The sequence below is a fragment of the Alexandromys fortis genome, unplaced genomic scaffold, assembly GCF_014885135.2.
Source record: "Alexandromys fortis isolate MF-2015 unplaced genomic scaffold, M_Fortis_MF-2015_v1.1 scaffold_41, whole genome shotgun sequence".
NCBI lineage: Eukaryota > Metazoa > Chordata > Mammalia > Rodentia > Cricetidae > Alexandromys > Alexandromys fortis.
Genome location: NW_026067923.1, coordinates 9,962,763 through 9,984,192, shown reverse-complemented (window position 1 = coordinate 9,984,192; position 21,430 = coordinate 9,962,763). Strand labels below are relative to the sequence as shown.

The 21,430-nt window shown below is 40.7% G+C and overlaps 1 protein-coding gene across 1 annotated transcript in view; it reads left to right on the top strand.

Moving 5' to 3' along the window:
- Positions 1 to 21,430, top strand: part of Prex2 (phosphatidylinositol-3,4,5-trisphosphate dependent Rac exchange factor 2) — a 268,825-nt gene that overhangs the window by 235,244 nt on the left and 12,151 nt on the right. The window contains exons 36-37 of the mRNA XM_050142087.1: positions 5,696 to 5,762; positions 5,996 to 6,186. Coding sequence (XP_049998044.1) covers positions 5,696 to 5,762; positions 5,996 to 6,186 — 258 coding nt within the window. The remainder of the gene's footprint in view (positions 1 to 5,695; positions 5,763 to 5,995; positions 6,187 to 21,430) is intronic.

The following is a 21,430-nucleotide window of genomic DNA, read 5'->3' as shown; positions in this document are numbered from 1 at the left end:
GATACTGATCTGTGGGAAAAAACAGAATACAGCAGAGGTCTTGGCTCGAGAGTGCCCTTCCACTTTGTCACAAAATGCTAGAGACACTTGTGCCTTCATCATCTCTCTTAGAAATTGGCTCTTCTCCAGTATGCTCAGGGGCGGGGGGAGGAGACTAGGCTGGCCAAATGAGAAGATGTCACTCTTGTCATTGATCTAACTTCTGTGTATCCCTCAAGTCTAAATCAATTTCTTTAACTCTTTTCACCCAGGAAGTTGCACTCTCTCACTTTGTGGGAAAAGAAACGATCATCTCTCGAGAACAGCGTGAACGTGCTGAGCTAGGAACTGGACTTTTTACCCATTTGAGAGTGCAATATTGTGATTAATTAAATTTAGTACTTAGCTTGAATGACTACATGAACTAATCAATGTGCCCACACTTGTTTTCTTCCTCTTGTGCAAGGAAGTTCCCTACTTCATCCCTAAGGTCTTCTTATAATGCTAAGTGATCCTTATCACTTCTGGGATCCCCTGCCGTTCTAAATTTCCACATGTTAGAAGTCACATATTTCCTTCTGCTCATTACTACTGTATCTGGTAGTTGAACCTTTCTTTTGAGATCTCTGCACTCCTTAATAGATTATTGAAGATTTCTTTTGTTTGACATTTTGTTTCCTTAGAGAGTGGATCTGGCCACTTTGCCAAAATTCTTTCTTCCATCTTTAATTGAACCCACTCTTTAGGCATATAGGCTCCATCTCCCCCATGCCTATTATGATATTCTTTGTGAAGTTTCCTCTTAAAATACTTCTTACAGTTGTAGCCTATCATAATCCTATCCAAATCCTACTCTTAAATCCTATTCTTAGAATCTTCTTCTTCCAATTTATCCACTAAGTCTTTGGACTTACCTTTTATATTTGCATCTTCTTTTATTTCAAATACACCTATTATTGTCTTCTTGACAATGGTAGGCAGACTATGCCAAGTTTACTGTAGTTATTTGATATATAGATAGCTCTATGTCATATATTTCATACATATATGAGGCTAAGTCAACCTAAGTTCAGCCTTTGTTGAATTTTACTGTCACCTCACTGCTTCCATTGGTGTTTCAGTCTCAGAGGCTCAAACACGAGGACTATACAAAAATCTTCTCATTTTAGAAAATTAAGATAGTGAAAGCTGACATGGACCAGCAGGAGAGAAGCTCACTGCTCAGCCTTTCCAAACTCGCATCAAAACTTTCCGAATGGTCTTAAAAAGATTTTCTATATTCAGACCCAGGACCATGACTTCATTGTTACTCACCTTAGAAGCATCATAAATGACATCAGCTTTGGCATTAATCCAATTTTACCATTAACTTTCTCCATAAAATTTGATTAAGAGGTATGGCAAGGCTTTTGTAATTAAGGAGAGTGCACTGGGAAATTGTTTTCTGTCCACGGTTTGTCATACTCTGACTGGTGCTGGAATTCACTGACTACCTGTTAAGTGAAATATCGGGCCGAACAGCCTTTTATCTGATGAAGAATTCCTAACATGGTTTTCATCTCAAGTCTCAACTTTCATCCTCAGCAGTAATTGAGTTTTCAAATTTCTTGGCTGCGCATATAGGAATGTTGAAGTAGCTAAGTCGTTCCTGGTGATCTTCTTTGGATCTCTTCAGGAATCAGTGTACTTTACAATAAATACATTATTAACTCTTATTAATAGTAGTTGTTGATTAACTTCCATAGCCATGCATTGCTGATTCTTCATAATTATTCATTTTCCTTCCATCATGGATTAGAAAGAGTTAAGTACAGGCACACATCTTCATGAGTCAAATGTTCAACTCCGAATCTGCAGGGACTTTTATCTGGTGAGAGTGTCTTGAGTCGTGAAGTTTTGATGATAGCTGATTTTCTTGGTCAGTTCTACTATATGGCAGTTAGTCAAGTTTCTAGATGGTGTTATTTGATGTGTGCCGCATTTGCAATCTCTAACTTACTTTGCCTGAACTTCATCAGCTATGTGTTATTGCTTTAAATATTTTGCTGCATTGATATTTGGAGATTTCTGTAAAGTCACTCTGAAGTGAATTTAGTAGATTTAGACCATTATGATTTAACCTGCTTTTAAGAGGCTGAGTCAGGATCAACTTTTTTTTTTTCACTCTCTCTTTTCTAATGTTACTGGGGATTGAAGCCAAGCTAGCATTATGCATGCCAGGATAGGCAAGTATTCTACCACTGGACTACAACCCAGCCAGAATGGGTTTTGTTTGTTTGTTTGTTTGTTCAAAGAAAACACTCTCTTGGAAAGAAGGAAGAGGGCAGCCATGGCGTTAGCATTTTTCCCTAAGAAGGAAGAGGGCATCCATGGTGCTGGCACCCCCCCCCCCACCAAGAAGGAAGAGAGCAGCCATGGTGCTGGCACCGTCCCCTAAGAAGGAAGAGGGCAGCCACAGCACTGACATCTTCCCCCCAGAGCTGTTCCTCTTAGACAGCACTAATCGTTTGTGGACTGCTCTGATAGAACACATTCTCCTAGCTGACTTGAGATTCAGGAGACCTCCACTTTCCACAATCGATGCACTTGGCTGAGCCATTTAGAGGACAGATTCTTTAATCTAAAAGCAGTTCTTTCCTTTTTTAGGTCAAACCTTTATTTGTGTAGTGACAAGAGGATTATCTAGATTTCAAATCCATGACTTAATTTTTATTTTTTAAGATGTTAGTTTAAGTAATAAACAAAATAGCTGCAATCTATTTTAGGTGGCCTCAGGGAAAGAAGGATAACGTTGGTCTTAATTTTATCTTTTTAAAAAGATTTTATTTTTACTCATGTATATAAGTTTGTGACTATGTGTGGGTATATGCACATGAGTCCAGGTGGTTGAGGAGGCCAGAAGAAGTTGTGAGATTCCTGGAGCTGGGGATACAGGCAGGTGCAAGCTGCTAATATGAAAGAGAGAGAGAGAGAGAGAGAGAGAGAGAGAGAGAGAGAGAGAGAGAGAGAGAGAGAGAGAGATCTGTGCATGTGTGAATGCACATGCAAAAGCACACGCGGATTTCAGAGGGTAGCTTTGTGGAGTCAGTTCTCTCTGTTCATCTTCATATGGGTTCTGGGAATTGAACTCATATAGTCAGTCTTACTTGGCAAGTACGCTTACCTGTTGAGTGATCTTGCTTGTCCAAGTCTATCTTTTCATATAACTAAAACCCCTCTAAGAAATCCTGACTACTGTGTGCACTTTTAGTCACTGTCATCAATTAGACAACTTCCATTTGCACATCATAAAAACATGCACTTCATACACCAACACTATGCCACCTACACAATGATGACATTGGGGCCCTGAGTCTAGGCAGTTTGCCCTTGAGCTTTGGTTCTTTCCTTCATCGCATCATGCCTTCTGCCCAGGCACATTGGAGGAAAGGCATTCTTGGTCAGGGAGGGGATCTGCCTTGGTGGCAGCACATCTGTTCTAAGTTGTAGTTTTCCTAGATCAACAGTGAGGACAGAAAATGTCTAAGTCACAGCTGATTTCAAGGTATTATCTGTTTCTGTGGCCACAATGGACCTGAAGTGGAAATCATGAGTTAGAAGCTCTCCCTCTGACCTGATGTGCTCTGGGGCTCACAGAAAGGGCTAGGGCAGGTTTTGCAGGGTGGTGCCAGGTCACATAGGCAACTCTATGTGAAATTTCAGAGCCAGCTTCATCAGTTGGAACCAGGAATCAAAAACACATCTGTTTCTCAGGGAAGGATAAAACTCTGCTGCCCACCCTGTTTGAGACTGTCACTCAGGTGATATTAGATCTGAAGATGACAGAGGCAAGCAGAGCCACCACACTAGGAACTAATCACTCACTGGGTCTACGATATGACTATCTCGTCTTCTCAACGTCTGTAAGATGGAAGCCAGAAATGTGGATCTTGGCACAAAATGACTTTGGAGTTATTTAAGAAAGAAACGTAATAATTCAGTTATATAAAAATAAAAATCCCTAAATTTAAAATATTTTCACTTCAAGTAAAAGTACATATAATTCCATAGGTCATGAAAAAACATAACTCTAAGAAAGAGAGTCAGAAAAATGGCCACTGAAAATAAATATGTCCTAGAACAATGGTTCTAAATCTTCCCAATGCTGCGACTCTTTAATACAGTTCCTCATGCTGTAACCTTATATGATAAAATTGTTTTTATTGCTATGTCATAACTGTAATTTTCCAACTGTTTTTAAATAATAATGTAATTATCTAATATGCAGGATATCTGTTATGTGACCCCAAAGGGTTGCAACCCACAAGTTGAGAACCACTATTCTAGAACCATTTGGTTCATCAAAGCAACCTAGAAAAATATGCCTGGGATTCTGAAAGAATGACAAAAGGATATCAGCCACAAAGGCTGTAAACATGGATGTGGAAAATGAGAACGCCTCTTCTCTGGCACCTCTGGCTGCAGCCAGTATTGTGATGGCAGCCGCACTTGTGAGCTTAGTCCAGAGGTGTTCTAGGGAAAGAGCCATCATCGGCACAGGCAGAAGAACAGAGGAGAGTGTACTATAGGAGGATGGCTTTGACCATCTTTGTGATACTTTATTTACGTAAAGGTGAAACAAAGGACAAAATGCCACAGTTTGTCAAGGCATGGTAGTGTGTCTGTGGGTTTTCATATTATACTAAATATGGCCTTGTATTGCATTCCTAACACCTGAAGGGTTGGGCATAGTGATACGTGGATGAAACAGCCAGGTCAGTCGCTGGCAATGCATCAAGCTGTATGCTCACATCCATTCAGTGGCTCTCAACTTCTCATCAGGACCCACAGGTCCCATCTACCCAGTCTGTCCTTTCTTGTCTTGTGGCTGTATCTCTACCCCTAGATCAGCCCCTGATTTTTCCCCTCACAGGATCCAAGCTTTATTTCCTTTTTCTTTGGGAGCCTTTTGGATGACTGCTCTCTCCTCCAAGAAATCTAGGGGAAAGTTTAAATGATGTCTTTGATTTTGCTCTTGGTTTAGTGGTGGTAGTGCAAACTGACTCCTTGGCTCCACGGCATCTTCCTGGCAGTTGAGTGGTAACTGTGGACTATGTCATTGTAATACAGTCCTAGGCTAGACACTGCCTGGTGTTGGGTCATCCTTGTATTCATGGCAGCATATTTGCTCATGACACTCCTTACAGGTGCTGTCTGCCAATAAATCTCAGGAGGTCAGACGGAATTCTAGTGAGCAATAACCAGCTTTTGGTATTATATTGATTATATGTAATTCCTTTAAAAGAGAAGCTTAATCAGATTTTAGGAAAGAAGAAACTAATTCTCAATAAGAATAAATGTAATTGTCATTTTGGAAGTTGCTCTTGTCTAATCTAGTTTGTAAAACCTCATTGGTCCATGGTGCTTTATTTTAAAAAGTAGACAACAAATGAGGCTGCTACTAATTATGGGAGTAGCACTAAGGGGAAGGGGTGCCTGTGGGCCCCAGTCTACATGGGGAGGTTAGAGGACAATTTCCAGAAGTAGTTTTTCTCCTGTGAACCATCCTAACAAAAAATGAATAGCCGTTCCCTTTGCATAGCCCTGACCAACCCTGTCACCAGGGACTTTGCTCATTTACTGATCTTTAAACAGCAGTTTTTGGAAATCAAACATCTTCATGTATTTTATGTTCTTTGTTTTCTAACAAAATACGGTTTTCTTTGGACTCTTTCAGGGCATTCTACTTGGACAAGTCAAATTCACCGCCAAACGCCACATCCAAAGCTGCTTATGTTGATAAGGTAAGATGGCGATTGCGTTTATTGGTGCAGTGTTGCCCACCTGCCTCCCTTTTAGTCTTTCTGTTTCCCTCTTGAGCAATGCCTGATTCTAGAGATTCACAGTGCCCAATGTGTTGCCTCCATCAAAGATGGTGTTTTACCTCGGTCATCTAAATGCTGGGACAGCTGAACTGCATGCCATCTGAAAAGACATCTGAGAGTATTGAACTCTGTGTGTTTCACTTTCCTTTTAGCTCATGAGGCCCCTGAATGCGTTAGACGAGCTCTACCGGCTGGTCACCTCGTTTATCAGATCCAAACGCATCGCTGCCTGTGTGAACACGCCTTGCGGGGCCTCCGGAGTCGGTCTGCTGTCGGTGTCCTCGGAGCTGTGCGACAGGCTCGGAGCCTGTCACATCATCATGTGCAGCAGTGGTGTGCACAGGTATGTGACATCTTTGCCCGGTTGACATTGTTCTTGTCCCATAGTTAATGTGACTGGGCTAAAACTAGAGATGTTCAAGGACTCAGGTGTGTTTGGGGTACAATTTGAGATTTTTCTGGGTTGGATTCTTGTGGTTTTAGTAACTGTAGATAAACCAATTGATGTAACCCCCTATTTGTACCAGGATAGCTCAGATTTGTATTCCTCTCATGTTTATATCACCATATTAGTATTTTAGGTACAAAATGTGTGTCTTTCTTATTCACTGTAGGAATTCCCGTAGTTGGAGTTGAACTCAAATAACTGAACACCACTTTCCTTAGTTCCTCACTTCCTCACATCCTTAGAGCCAGAGTGTCCTGAGACTGATGTTCCTTGGACTTGATACTGCTTTCCTCCAATGGTCAGCCAAGTGATGGTCCAGGACCTTACATGATACAGTCAACGCTTCATGATAAATCCTGCCAGCTGTGCTGTCTGGAGCAGCCAAGGCGGGTGCATCAGACTCACCCTCCCATGGGAGTGAGCATCCTCGCTCAAGTCCCACTTCATCATTGCCCAGGCCTCTCTTTTATTGTGGAAGTGAAGCCTTACAGATGCTAATGATAAGGTAGAATTGTAGTCTTCCCTTTAATCTGAATAGAAAGCTTGACTGTGCACGGGATATACTTTCTTTGTACTAGGTCATTGAAGGTCATGGTTACTTATTTATTCACCTTTATTTGATCTTTACTCCACGCAAAGTGCTATAATTGGTGCTGTGTAACATCATACAGGGAAGATGTTTATTTTGGAGACAAGTATGAGTAGCAAATGGGGCATTAAAATTAGTAATACTAACAAGGATGAAAACACAATAAAAACTACCGTGTAAGAAAACTATAACTTAGGAAATCCAAAACTAATGAGTAGGATTTGGAGGGGAATCCATCTTTCAGAACGTCAGGTCTGGAGCATTCCATGGAGCTGATGTTGAACTGGGATTAGAGCACAGAAAAGGGAGAAATGCCATTCAAGGCAGCAGCCTCTGCAGTCTGTGTCATTTCATCTTAATGGGATATGACCAGGGTCTAGCTTTGAAGCCCAGTATAGCATGATCTTAAGTTTGAAATATGAGTCAGTTTCTCAAGGCATATTCTATAATCTTTTTACTACCAGAGAAATAATTTTTTGGTAACTTCCTGTCAATTCAGGCTATACCCATCATTCATTCATGATTTGACCTATGTGTGTTCACTGAGCACTGGTTGGGTGTCCACATTGCTGGGTTTACTGTATTAAAGAAATATATCGATTTGCATATAGTGTACATTGCACTGTGGGAAATGAATGATGAAGAAAACAAATAAGTACGCTGTGCTACAGGTGGAGTAACACCAAAGAATTGGAAGCCAGAGTCAGCATAAGTCAGCATAAGACAAGTGTGTGCTTTCTGAGTGCTAGGCAGGTCTTACACGACACAGGAAAGGAAGATCAATTTGGTGATTTGCTTGTCTCAAAGACAGAGCCTCCCAGGCACCAGGAGAGGCAGAACAAGAATCTTTTGGTGGAATATGCCTGCTAGGTTCAAGGAATGGCAAAGAAAAGAAAGAAAGGAAGGAAGGAAGGAAGGAAGGAAGGAAGGAAGGAAGGAAGGAAGGAAGGAAGGAAGGAGGAGGAGGAGGAGGAGGAGGAGGAGGAAGAAGAAGAAGAAGAAGAAGAAGAAGAAGAAGAAGAAGAAGAAGAAGAAGAAGAAGAAGAAGAAGAAGAAGTTGTTGTTGTTTTTCATGGTTGACCCAACAAGATGGCATCACCTTGACTTTTTGTGTTTTTGCCTTCCCTAGTTCATGCTCACAGTTAGCAGAGGACTAGAACAAGCAGTCAGACACTTGTAACTTTGTATCTAGAAATGTGTACCCTTAACCTCTGTGTGAAGTTAATGAATTCTATCTCCCTTTTGATGCCAGCAAGCATGAGCAAATGTCCAAATTGCTTTCACGACATTCCATGCTTAGAGTTTAATGGGTGTTGTATGAGGCCAAGGCCAACATTACACAGCTACTTCACAATTTCAATCTTCATTGATTCTTGTGTTAGAATCATAAGTAGCATTGAAATATTTGTAAAGTATGATTTTCTCCATTTTTACAATTAAAGATCATAAGTAATGATTTGGATAATTTACTTCAAAAGATACTTACTAAACTTTTGACAGGTGCTGCATTTAAATGAAAATTGTGTTTTATTTTTATATTATTCAGAATAACAAGGGACTTTCATATAAATTTTACTTTTTTTCTGTGAAGGACTCACTTAGATTTTTTCCCCCAGGAAGATAAAATATGTGCCAATTTACATTGGCATTCAAATTTCCACAGAAGGCTGTTCCTAGAATAATCCTTTAGTAATTCTAATTCAGGAGGCTAGAGAGGAAGCCAAGCAGATCCACATCTGCAGGAAACATTAAACAAGGAAGTCTGTAGTCAGGTTCCTACCGAGAGGACAAATTTAGTGTTAAGCAAATATACAAGATACTTTTAACATTTATTTTTAAAATAAAAGTGAGAAATGGTCCAACTATATAGTATCCACTTGAATTGCTTTACTGCATTTTTATTTATTGGGTAAAAAAGGTGTCTAAATATTATTAGGAGTAAGAATGTAGGTCTTAGAAGGAGATGCGTTAGCATAGCATCTACATGTTTAATAATGCATATGCACGATTAGGAGAAAGGAATTTAGAAAAATTATAAAAATCCCATAGCACTTAGCCTAGCTTTGTGTTTATTGAAATTTTCCCAGGGTACCAGTTCATATCCCTTGATGCTCAGCTCTTCCTCTCACCGATTCGTAGCTTTCCATTGCCATTGAAGGGACCAGGGTAGGCTATTTTTAAGGTGAGGGCTTGCCTTTGAAAAAGTATAAATATAATTATAGGTGATTTAGTAATGGGCATTTTTCATGCCCACCTCTTCCATGTTGAATCTTCTCCTGATTTCTATCAAGTTCCACACATTTGCACATTGCACTGTGAGTGCATAAACTGCCTTAATAGGAGTTGGTTGTGTCCCGTGGAAAGTGGGTGAGTTCGCTGGAATGGGTTGTTACGGTTAGTCTGACCGCTTTGGTTCTCTGGTTTCTTGCCCATCTACCTCCAGTAGGAGATCATGCAGCCAGAAGGCATGCACCAGATGGAGGCTCCTCAGCCTCGGACTTCGTCTTCTGTCTCAGTTTTAAGAACTAAATTTATTTTCAATTACCCTATCTCATATATTCAGTATAAGAGGCATATTTTTCCATCATCTGTCTTATGTACCATTTAATGTTGCAACTCCTGAGTCTCCCATCACTTATTAATTTTTTATTTAATTATCGCTCTCTCTTTCTGCCATTGCACATAACACTGGCACAGAGGCATCCTGTACATGTTGCTGCTGTCTCTTAAAATAGAAACATCCTTTCGTTAGGATTACTATGTTAAAGAATTTAAAGCTTTTTGGCTAATGCATTATAGTTCACTCTCCAGAAAGAATTATCCTCAAGAGAACACAACGAGTCCTAACCTTGTCCGGGAAGGGCAACGGAATTCTTCCGCATGCTGTTCTTAGTAGAGATGCAATTACGTATCTGGAGTGCTCTGATTTATACTTCTTTGCTAACACGTTAAAGGATTTGCTGTGTTATGAATTTCCTTTCCTACAGAGACATGTGTTACTTTTACTGTGCTGTTACCTGCCTCGTAGATGAAGTTATTTTTGTTTTCCAAATGGAACCTTTTAATGGCATTGAATCAGCTCTGTGGCTTTTTGAGTTCTGTTTTGTACCCATGCCAGTTACTGGTTACAGGCAATCAGAGAGCTTGCGACTGCAACTGAGATCTAAGTGTTCCTTTTATTTCTTACTGCAGCATCCTTCCATTTAGTGTGGCTGGTTAATTTGTTTGGGCTCATTATTCCCACCCCGCTTAACAGCCACCATTTCTCCTTTAACAAATAGAAATCAGTACCTTGCAAGTGTTACAAAGCCCTCAATATGTCTCTTATTGAGTCTACAAAGATCCTTTTCTCTTCGACTTCATTAGTATCTGGGAACCCATGAGTAGAAAGCTTCCTGAAAGAGCCCGAGATAAATGTTCACAAATTTTCTAGCAAAGACAAAGATTCTGAGATCATAGTGTGCCTCTTTAGGGACTTGTCTTTATTCTCGACTTGATCTGATTTTCAGTGGTGATTGATCCATGATATCAGTCTTGGTGCGGTTGTGCCAGCAAATGGTAAGTGACTTCAGTACAGGGCTGAGGACTTGACTAGCCTGGACTGTGTCTGATCAAATTCTGTGAAAAGGACCAACCTTTGTTCTCATGATTACGGGTGAGATTGAATTTCTTTAAGAATCAGGTCCTCCGTTTTTAGCTAACATCCCCGGCCTTTCCTCAGTGGAAATCGGCAGCTAAGCTGCATCATGATCCTCGTGAAGAACTGCCCACGAGTGTGAGAGGAACACAGTGCATGCCAGGGTCAGCGGCTTGCCGTTGTTAACACACAATACCGATGAACTTCGTTTTGCACACACAATCAGTATCTGATTATTTTCAGAATTAGTTATAGAATGCGTGCTCGCGCATGCATACACACACACAAGGGATCAAGCTTAAAAGGATCCATTTTCAAAATGTATCTATTAGTAGCTTGTTAGGAAGTTGAGATGCATTTTCCTAGTTAACATTCCAAGAGCTGCTTGGAGTCCCAGGGTCATCCCCTACCCTATACCCACCAACCGAAGCCAATTTATGTAATCACAGTATAGGACCCAAAGTACTTGTTACAGCATTTGTTAAGAAAATAAAAAATCCAGAAGGTGAAATACAAAACCAATGCCAAAGAAACCAATATTAGCAATGCCTCCAGCAGAATAGTTTTCATTTCAAACAGAGATAAACACTATGGTGATAAACAGTCACAAAAGCCCTCACCAGGGAAGACCAACTTACATTTCAACAACCACTTTGAGCTTGTGAAGGGCTCTTTCTTAGTATATTCTATTCTGTCATTAACATGACATCAAAGGGCAAATTGACAAATAGGCTCAGATTAGGTAATGTAGATGCTTTGAAAGTAGAACATTCAAGGTAACCTGGCTTAGGTAATCATAGCATCCCGAGAGGCAGACAGCAAAGCGTCATCTGTCCTAACTCATAAAGATATAAAATATGTCAGAGTCTACCCTGGGGTTTCCATAAAAGGTGAGAGTCTCTGTGTGAGACAAGTAAAAAATGCTCCCTGAGCAAATAAAAGTTTCAAATGTATCCATTTATATTTGGACAGAAAATACTTTAAGAGATAAATAGCAAGATTTGGGAAGATGTTTGAATTTTAAATCACTAAAAGATGGCTAAATGAAAGATTCTTTCTTAGGGAGAAACTTTACAATTCTCTCTATATTCTCCAATAAAGAGGCTCTAAAAGACACTGCTCTGGTAAAAAGATTGGTAGTGCTGCCTTTTCATAGCTCAGGTGTTGATGTGTCTCACACATTCTCATCCTAAGATGTAATTTAAGTATTATGGAATTTTACAGTAAGCAAAGAAAAAGAGAGATTTCTGCTGATCTGGTAGCCACATAAATAATACAGGTATATGTATTCTCTCAAAGTAACAGAGGAAATTAGATATTTCACACATGATAGCAGATTCATGTTTTCATAAAAGGATGAAGGAAGCAGCTGTTTGCCATGTAAACATGTTCACATCTGTAAGTGATGTCATTGTCTTAATGCCTAGCCTGCCTTTACTTAATACAAATCTTAAAAATTAATGCATAACATTATTTGATTTTGAAATGCCCATTATTTTCTTAAGATTAGATGTAGATAAAGGTTTATTACACAGGGGTTCTGAGAGCGACTTACTGCAAGGATCTAGTTGTGACATTGGGATTTTGGTGATGTTTGTAACATAATCCTAATTAGTTTTATTAAATAAAAACCTGGATATTGGGGTGAAAACTGAAAGATCAGAGGAGCAGAGCAGACAGCTACTAGTTCCAACCTCTACTGAATCCTCAGACCAAACGGGGCAAGATCCTGTCTTTAGGAATCCTTAAACTGAAAGCTTGAGCTCCTGGCTCCTCCCACCTTACATTCCTCTCTCTCTCTCTCTCTCTCTCTCTCTCTCTCTCTCTCTCTCTCTCTCCAGCCATATCACTTCCTGTTTCCCCCTCCCTAGTGCTGGATTAAAGGTGTGAGCCACCACCACCACCGCCTGGCTGTTTCTCTTCTAGACTGATTCTAGTCTTTAGGCCAGCCTGGTCTAAAGACTAAGTTCCAGGACAGCCAGGACTACACAGAGAAACCCTGTCTTGAAAAAAAACAAACAAGCAAACAAACAAAACTAAAATGAAACAAGAAAATAACAGAGAATTTCAAGAGTCTGTGTTGGAAGTTGTAATAGAAGGTGTCATGATCTTTAATGAGAATTTCATGGTTAATTCCCTGTGCAGTCCTGGAAACATGCCCGCTTAAACTCTGTTGCTGTTGTGGCCGTAAGATAGGTAGAGCGGAAGCGGTGGAGTATCCAGCTTAGCGCTGCTGTCTGGATTTCGCCCTAGCTGTTGCTGTCACTCCTGCCCTCTGCTTCCTTGGTTATCACGGGGCTGTGCTCTGCCTGCCCTGTCTTTGCTGATCCATTAGCCTTTCAGCTCTCTGATGACCAAATTGAGATATCGCCAGATTTCACCAGGACTGTCAGTTTGACAAGGACCAAGTGATAATGTTGATAACCTCACCAGATACCCACAAGTTGTCTCTAGAAACAAGTATTGCCCCAAGTTGAGTTTGTTTGGGATTTTTTTTTTTCCCACACAAAAGTGTGTTTCGGTGCTTTATTAACAGAGGGGGACTGTTATATAGGTACTGGCTTTCTGGAATCCCCTTTGACTTGTGATTTTATCAAGCTTTTAATTTGTGACAGACACATTCCTAAAGGTTAGTGGGGTGAGAAAGACCAGCAGCTTAGCACCCAGTCTTTCCATATTAATCTTACAGCAGCTCTGACTGCAGAGAACCACGGCAGCCACTCGGGGATTGATCTGTGTTTAACATACCACTTCTGCCCCCAGGTGTGCAATTTTCCTCAGTGTAAGGTAATGAAAGCAAGGAGGAAAAAAAAAAAGAAAGAAAGAAAGAGCCGTGCAACAAGAACAAATTGGTTTCTTCAATCAGGTGCTTCGCTCTGCCTGTCAGAGACTTTGTGCAGCGATGCTCTGCGTGCTGTGGTTAGAGGCTGGGATGAGTGTGAGCGGTGCAGGAATGGATGCTTCGCACAGAACAGCGCCTTTCATGCAGCTGAATGCAGTTCCCTGCTAGGAAGGAACATGCCATCCTGTCTGTTTAGTTTCTGCCTTGATTGCTTTACAATTGATACCCCTGAGTGTGCTCCAGGATGCCTTCCCTTCTAATGGTAGGCACATTTTTAGGACGGCAAGGTCTACATCCATCGAGAAGCAATCTGAGCTTCCTGGCTTCATCTCTCCTAAAACAATGCATATCAAATACAATTGCGGAGCCCAAGATTGTGGGTGTTGAATTATGGATGGTGGGAGCTCACACCCTCTAAAGGCATTAGCTATGTGATAGGAATTTCATGTAGCGAGAAGAGTCTTAGGTTTTGAATCAGAAAGGGTTGGATCCTGTTCCTTACTTGCTATTAAAGTCAGTAAATGATTGCATAACCTGATCTCTTGGAGTCTCCTGGATGAGGCAGCAGTCATGAGTTCCTCCTTACAGTGGGAGTGTGAACACTAAGTGAGCAACGTACGTGAACACCACCATACTGGCAGAGGAACTAGCAACTGCAGCCATCCTGATTGTTCCAATGAGACCTGTGGTTTTGATAGTAAATCCATCCATCTCCTTACTGCTGAGTTATATGAAGCACATCTGACTGGTTTTATGTTTGCTTGTTTGTTTTTTTCGTTTTTATGGTACTGGAGATAGACACAGCTCCTCATTCATGCTGGGCAAGCGCTCTGCACTGAGCTGTACCCCCAACCCACATAACCCCAGCTGCTTGAAATGACTATGTCAACCTACCAAAATAGAGACAATCTGCAGGAACTATCGGAAGTCACAGTAAGGGTTCATCATAGGCAAAGTCGGGAGGGGAGAGGTACACTAAGAAACAGAGAACACAAAATGCCAGATCTTGTTAGTACTTTTTTTTAGAACCCTCCCTTGGTGCCTCATAGAAAGCCAGTGAAAACAGCAAAAGAGTCCCCCTTAAATTCAAGCAGAGGAAGTTTTCATTCCTAGAAAAAAAAAAGCCACTAGAATAAAGACAAAAGTTTAGTGCATGAAAAGAGGCAGGTGTTAACCTGTGTTCCCTCATTGATAATATAGAAGGCTAACTGTAAAACTTTACTGTGGGGGCTCTGAGGGAGCCTGAGCATCTCCACCTTCTCTGCATTTGTTCTTAACAAGGGAGCCTCCCTGGGAAGCTGAACTGCAGCAGTTTTTATTCAGAAGGTTGAAGAATAGCCTAAAGGTTAGGGGTTTTTTTAATTTATAGTTTTTATAATTTATTTTATTTTTTAAAGAAGAAAACAAACATTCTTTTTTTCATTTCACATACCAATTCCAGTTCCCATCTCTTCCCTCCTCCCATTCCCTCCACTTACTTTCCACCTCACCGTCCATCCACTCCTCAGAGAGGGTAAGACACATTGCTCTGGGGAAGGTCCAAGGCCCTCCCTACTAAATCTAGGCTGAGCAAAGTATCCATCCAAAGAGAATGGGTTCCCGAAAAGCCAGTACAAGCAGTAGAAATAAATCCTGGTGCCAATGGCTGTACAGTCTGTCCCAGCCATGCAACTGCCACCCATATTCAGAGGGACTAGTTTGGTCCTATGCTGGTTCCCTCCCTGTCCAGCTGAAGTCAGTGAGCTCCCATTAGCTCACGCAAACTATTTCGGTGGGTGTCTCCATCATGGTCTTGACCTCTTTGCTCATATTCTCACTCCTCCCATAGCTTTTTAAAGGAAGTGACTCAAAACAGAATAAGTAGAGGTCGCAAATTCATGTGGAAGCTATACTGTAGCCAGTGAGATTTATTCAAAGCAAACTTTTCCCAGAAGTATTCCTATAAAACTAATTAATCAATATACTTTAATATTTATGTTCCAAGTAGAAAGGAAATTCCCCCAGAAATGTTAAGCAGCAGATAGGTATAGGGGAATAGTGCTTGGAGCTGGAGAAAAGGAAATGAAGCCAAGTCTTTCATGTATATGCTACAAAGGAGCCAGTTATTGACTTTGCTAATATCTAGTGTACTTTCAATGCATTTGTCATATTTCTGAGTAGATTTAAGGAGTGGATCCTTCTTAGAAATAGGTGCCGGGTCCTGACTATAACAAGATGAATCCTTTTAGGGCTGGAAAGAAGGCTCAAAGTTAAGAGCACTGACTGCTCTCTGCCTGAGGTCCTGAGTTCAATTCCCAGCAACCACATGGTGGCTCACAACCATCTATAATGAGATCTGGTGCCCTCTTCCGGGGTGCAGGTATGCATGTAGGCAGAATACTGTATACATAATAAATAAATTAAAAAAATACCACTTTTAATGGGACTATAAAAGATCACCACCTTCACTAGACAATCACTTTTGGGAAGCTGTAACATTTACTCCAAGATAGGCTTATGAAAATGTCAAGATTAGGATCGCCTTTGAAAAGTCCTTCTACCCTGTGTCTTTAATAAATTAATTCTTATGCCTCCTTTTTCTTATTTCTCATCAAGCTGCCAAATCTCTAACATATCTGTTTCGTAGATTTCTTTTTTATATATAGTCAGAAGAAATAGGGCCATACAATTGTCCAGGAGAAGGAGATTTAGAAACTGAACGTGGGCACTTACATCTTTCTCACAGATAGAACTGTATGTTAGTTCATATGTTGTTAAAAACTAATGAGTCAGATGCCACAGCTGATGCACTGGTTGGAGTGTGTGAGGTCAGGTGATCAGCAGCCTTTCACGTCTGCTAACAAAAGTACCCTGGTGTCTACCAGAGCAGCTCATGTCCCAGTGCACTGCACCCCATCGTCATCTTGGGGTTGATCTGTGTTGGGCATTTCTTTTCCATAATTTGAATGCTATGCAGGTAACTGATGCTTAAGAAAGCTGCAACGAGAACCCAGGCAATTAGCTTCCTGATAATGTGTTCCCAAAAGTCACGTGAACAAAGTGAGCCAGCTTTTAATTAAAGAAGACATAACCAAGACTCTCTCCCTGAATGGAGGTTCTAAATCTGTAAGATTCTAAATATTAATCAAAAGCTATATAAGACATAATTCATATGAAGAGTTTTTATTAAAATAATAGTTTCCCCGGGGTGTCCTTATCAGATTGTTAGGGTGCTGTACCCCTGGAGAATTTCCTCTCCCTTGTCTCAGTGAGTGAAGGCAGCACCAAAGCTGTGAAGAACAGTGAAAAGAAACGCAGTTTATGATCACGACGTTGCCTTCTTCCTCCAGGCAAAGCTCACGGATTTCAAATTAACCTGATTTCCTTTTGTTTTCAGCTCATTCAAATTAAGCAAGTGAATTAAGCATGTGAGCATCAGGGTTAGCCAGTTTACAGAGAGTGTTTGTTAAGGGGCCACACCTCCAAGCAACCATGTTCACAATCAAGACGGGTCAACACCTGCTCTTTTCAATTCAGAGGCTCTGACACAAACCCGTAGAGTCCAGTGGTCTGTTTACCACATACTCTGTATTTGTAAGCTAATAATAAGATCAAATGTATACAAGTGATGCCATTTTATAATTAATGCTCAAAATAGTTTAAAAAACAGAACTCAAATTACTTTGGAATCATCAGTACACATCTACAAACTCAGTGCTGATGACGTTCTCAGCATTGATTTTAGTTCTGAGCATGTAATATGATGCAGAAAACAGGTTTTGAACTAGTGTTCAGTCTCACAATTTTTCAAATGTGGGAAGAGTAAATACTAAGAACCTCTTCTTAAGTGTTGCATTTTCTATCTTTGATTACTTAAAATATTTTTACATGAACATTTACATGATATTATTGTGTGACAAACTGTGGCTACAAATCTAGAGGTGTTTGTCATCAGCCTGGTGTTCACGTGTCAAATTTGTTGTCTTGAGTTATAGTCAAAACCTGAATCAATATGTCTCTCTCTCTCTCCTCTCTCTCTCTCTCTCTCTCTCTCTCTCTCTCTCTCTCTCTCTCTCTCTCTCACACACACACACACACACACACCTAATAACAAAAGCTTTTAATACTTGCTCTGAGAGATAGCACAAAATGTTTAACTCTAAGCAAAATATCACCTCTGGGCCTGTGTACGCTGAGAGCAAAGACACTGGGACAACAACCAGCACTCAACACTGACCCCACATCAGTCTTGCTCTAAGTCCAGCTCCACTCCTGAAGATTGGAGGAGGTGATCATCTCCCCACGTGTTCATGGTACAGCATCTGCCCCAGAGGGACTTACACACTGCAATTTGCATCAACATTAAAAGAGTCAATAGACCTGGAAGGTTTGAAGATGTAGTTAGAATTAAACTGATTTTCCATCTGTGATTATTATAAATGACCAAATATACAGAAGGCCCTGAGGCTTTGAGAGACTTTTTTTTTTATTTTGAAAGTCTAATTTGTTATAGGTGTATCATAAAACATCTTAAATAGGAGGCATATTGCAAAAACTGCTTCATGGAAGACTGGATGTCTAAAAACCTGAACTTAGATGGTGGTTAATACATAGATGAAATACAGCATTTTACACTGAAGTAATTTTGAGAATCCTAGCTTTTCTTCCTCAGCGAGACTTGGCTGAAGAAAGGCCCAGAATGTCATCTTCTCATGTCGTAGCAGGGAAAGGAAGAAGACTGCTCTTGCTGAACAGTGAAGGTGTGAGGGCCTGAAGTCAATGTCTTCTTTAAGAAAAATGAGAAGACAAAAAAAGAAATGAAAGTTAGTATTTATCAAATGTCAGAACAAGAACAACTCACTGGGGTAAATGCTAATAAAATAAGCCTTACAAAATTTGGAATATGATATTCTTGTGTGACCCAGTTCTGTCCTTTTTCCCCATAATTTTGATGGCACTGCATTTGACTGCCTACCAAACTATGAGAATTTTGTGATATAATTTTTCTATGAGGAGAATAGAAAATTTGTTCTAGCTTTTAGCATGACTGATCTCATTTGAGTTACTGAGAGTCCAGAAAAGCATTTCAGTAGGAAAAATGTATTATTGCTAATGGCTGGGTCACTTTTCCATTGTTAACCTAAAGCTTTATGAATTTCTGTAGCACACAGCCCGAACCATGTCCTTTTGAAAGCTATTGTACAGAGTTTTTGTTAGGAGGCCACACCTCCACACGAGCAAGAGCGGTCAACACCTGCTTCCTCTGACAACACACACTTGCAGTCAAGACAAGCAGGATTTGGGGGCCTCTGGTCCTGCATCGCTTGTGCGCAGTGTGCAAGCAGGAAAATGCTCGGGAAGCCATTGCTGTGCTAGAATACTGCAAGACCCTGACTCCACATGGACGCAACTATGACTCATCTGAATAATCGTAGTCGAGTTACCCTAACGCAGCTTCTGCTAGCTCAGTTCCAGAAATAGCCAGCTGCCATGAAAAGTCCACACGAGACTATACATTATGAGTGAAGAAGCCGGGAAGTGGAGAAAATAACAGTTGGAACCCTTTGCAGTTAACACGTTTTACTTTGTGAATTTAAAGAAGAAAGAATGTGATGGTGTTGGTGACTGCCAGGGCCCCTCGGAGAACCTCAAAGCATCATTTCCAGCAAGCAGTCCCCAAAGTGAAATTTTCAGCTTAGAACCAAGTCTGTTTCTGCTGGCAGCTGATGGTAGTTGGTGCAAAGTGGACACGTGAAAGTCGCCCAGAATGAATGAGTGAATGAAAGGCACTCCTCTGTGGTAGGTGCTGAGAAGAGGCTCAGTTGGTAACCTCCAGGCTGTGAGAGCGTGAGGACTCCAGTTCAAGCCCCCAAAACATAACACTCTGGCTGGTGTGGCGCACATTTGTAATCCCGGTGCTGGGTGCTGGAGTGGGGTGGAGACAGGCAGGTCCCTCAGAGTTAGCAGCCAGTTATCATACCCTAAGCAAGCTCCAGATTCCAGGGAGAGAGCTGTAGTGGGAGGCTGCTTGTTCGTTTCCTGGCCCCCAGACTCCTGAAATAACCAACACAGAAGCTATATTATTTAAATCACTGCTTGGTCTATTTGCTCTAGCTTCTTATTGGCTAACTCCTACATTAATATAACCCATTTCTATTAATCTGTATATTGCCACGTGGCAGTGGCTTACCGGCAAAGATTTGGCATGCCTGACTTTGGTGGAGGCTTCTTAAAATCTCTCTGACTCTGCCCTTCTTTCTCCCTGCATTTAGTTTAGTTTTCCTTGCCTAGCTAAGTTCTGCCTTGCTACAGGCCAAAGCAGTTTCTTTATTCATTAACAAATAAAAGCAACACATGGACAGAAGGTCTTCCTACATCCAAAAAAGCAAAGTAGAAGGCTCTTGAGAATCAACAATTACAACTGACTTTTAACCACCACATGAATATGCATGCAAATGCACACACACACACACACACACACATGCACTTCACACAAAGCCAGTAATATTCCCAATGTTTACATGATCTTTTTTTAAAAAAAAGTCCTTAATTTTTTTTTTTTTTAGTTAATCATGAGACTTCATTAAAAGGCACACAGCATATTTTTTGATTGGCTGAGAAAAGAAAACACACACACACACACACTCATTTGAAGATCAGTTTTTCCTCTAAGTGAGATGTCATTAGTTCCACATGTGGTATCTTAGGTCTCTGATCCCAGCACTTGGGAGGTGAAGCAAGAGCATTGCTGTGAGTTCTAGACCAGCCAGCCAGTGTTAAATAATGAGACTGACTCCGTCTGGGAAGATGGGGGGATGGTGGGGAGCAGTGAGGAAGGGAGGGAGAAACAGAAGAGATGACTAACACTTGGATGCCCCCTGTTTGACTATATTATTGCTGCATGGATGGCCCCATTGAATTAAAATCTTTTCAGTTCTCTGGCCTCCCATTTCCCGCTGTGTCGCTATTCACAATCTGTTAAATGAAGACTAAGTCAGTGTGAAATGATTAAGAAGGTTGATGACAAAAACCCTCTCTGTGTCTGCCTTTGCAGCAGAAGAGGCAAGCCATGCCTTATCAGGAAAGTGCAGCTATGTCTCAGGATTAGAAAATGAAATTAAGATATTTTTTATTTCTTGACCTACATTCAGCTGGTGAAATGAGCATTGTTGGTTAAACTGTTAGGGTTAACAGATTTAAAGTGGAGCAGAGAACACCTCAGTAAGGACAAAAAGGTTGTAGTCTGTTGAGGAGGCAGGCAGTTAAATGAAATTGATTGGTTTTTACATGAACCGTCAGGTACACTGGTTGTCCTTTGGTGGCCTACGGGTTCATGGACAACAGGGTGTGAGACAATTCTGATCGACTCCAACACTGAATGCTTGTGAACATTGTGTCCAACTAGAAGCTAATGATGTAACTTCAGACCATCGGCTTGCGAGCAGTCCAGAGAAATTCTCGGCAGTGATTATGAGCAGCAATTCTTCAGGTTCTTTATTGGTCAGAGGAACTCAGCATGCTCCTCCTTAGAGTGATGTGTGATTGATCGTATAGCCTGGCCTTGACAGGGTCTTTTTCATATTATAAACGGTTCTTTTAAATCTTCTTCTTCCTCTTAGACAATCAGTAAAATCCACCAAATGTATTGGGATTCTGTACCACAGTCTCATAATTAAGGATGAGTCACATTTCCTCATGTATGAGAGCACCCACATCATTACTTGGCGTTTCTTAGGGTCGTTAGTAACGTCCTGGACAGATCTAGAGAAGTTCCTTGCCAGTTAATCCCATCCCTGAAGAGGTAATCATGAATGTGGTGTCACTCTGTGCTGTCATAAGACCGTGTTTCTGAAAACCCAAACCAAAATCTATTAACTGCCAATATTTAAAAGAAGATAAATTAAACACTATTTCTTCTAAATAATATGTATTATTAATAATATTATTACATTTTCACTATAAATACAGTTATTCAATTTTATATGGTAAAGTTCTTTTTTATACATAGTTCACAATAGGTTTATTTTATATTTAAATTTTTTAACCAATATCCCCAGTAATGTATGTGTCTCTGTGGCCTCCTTTTAAATAG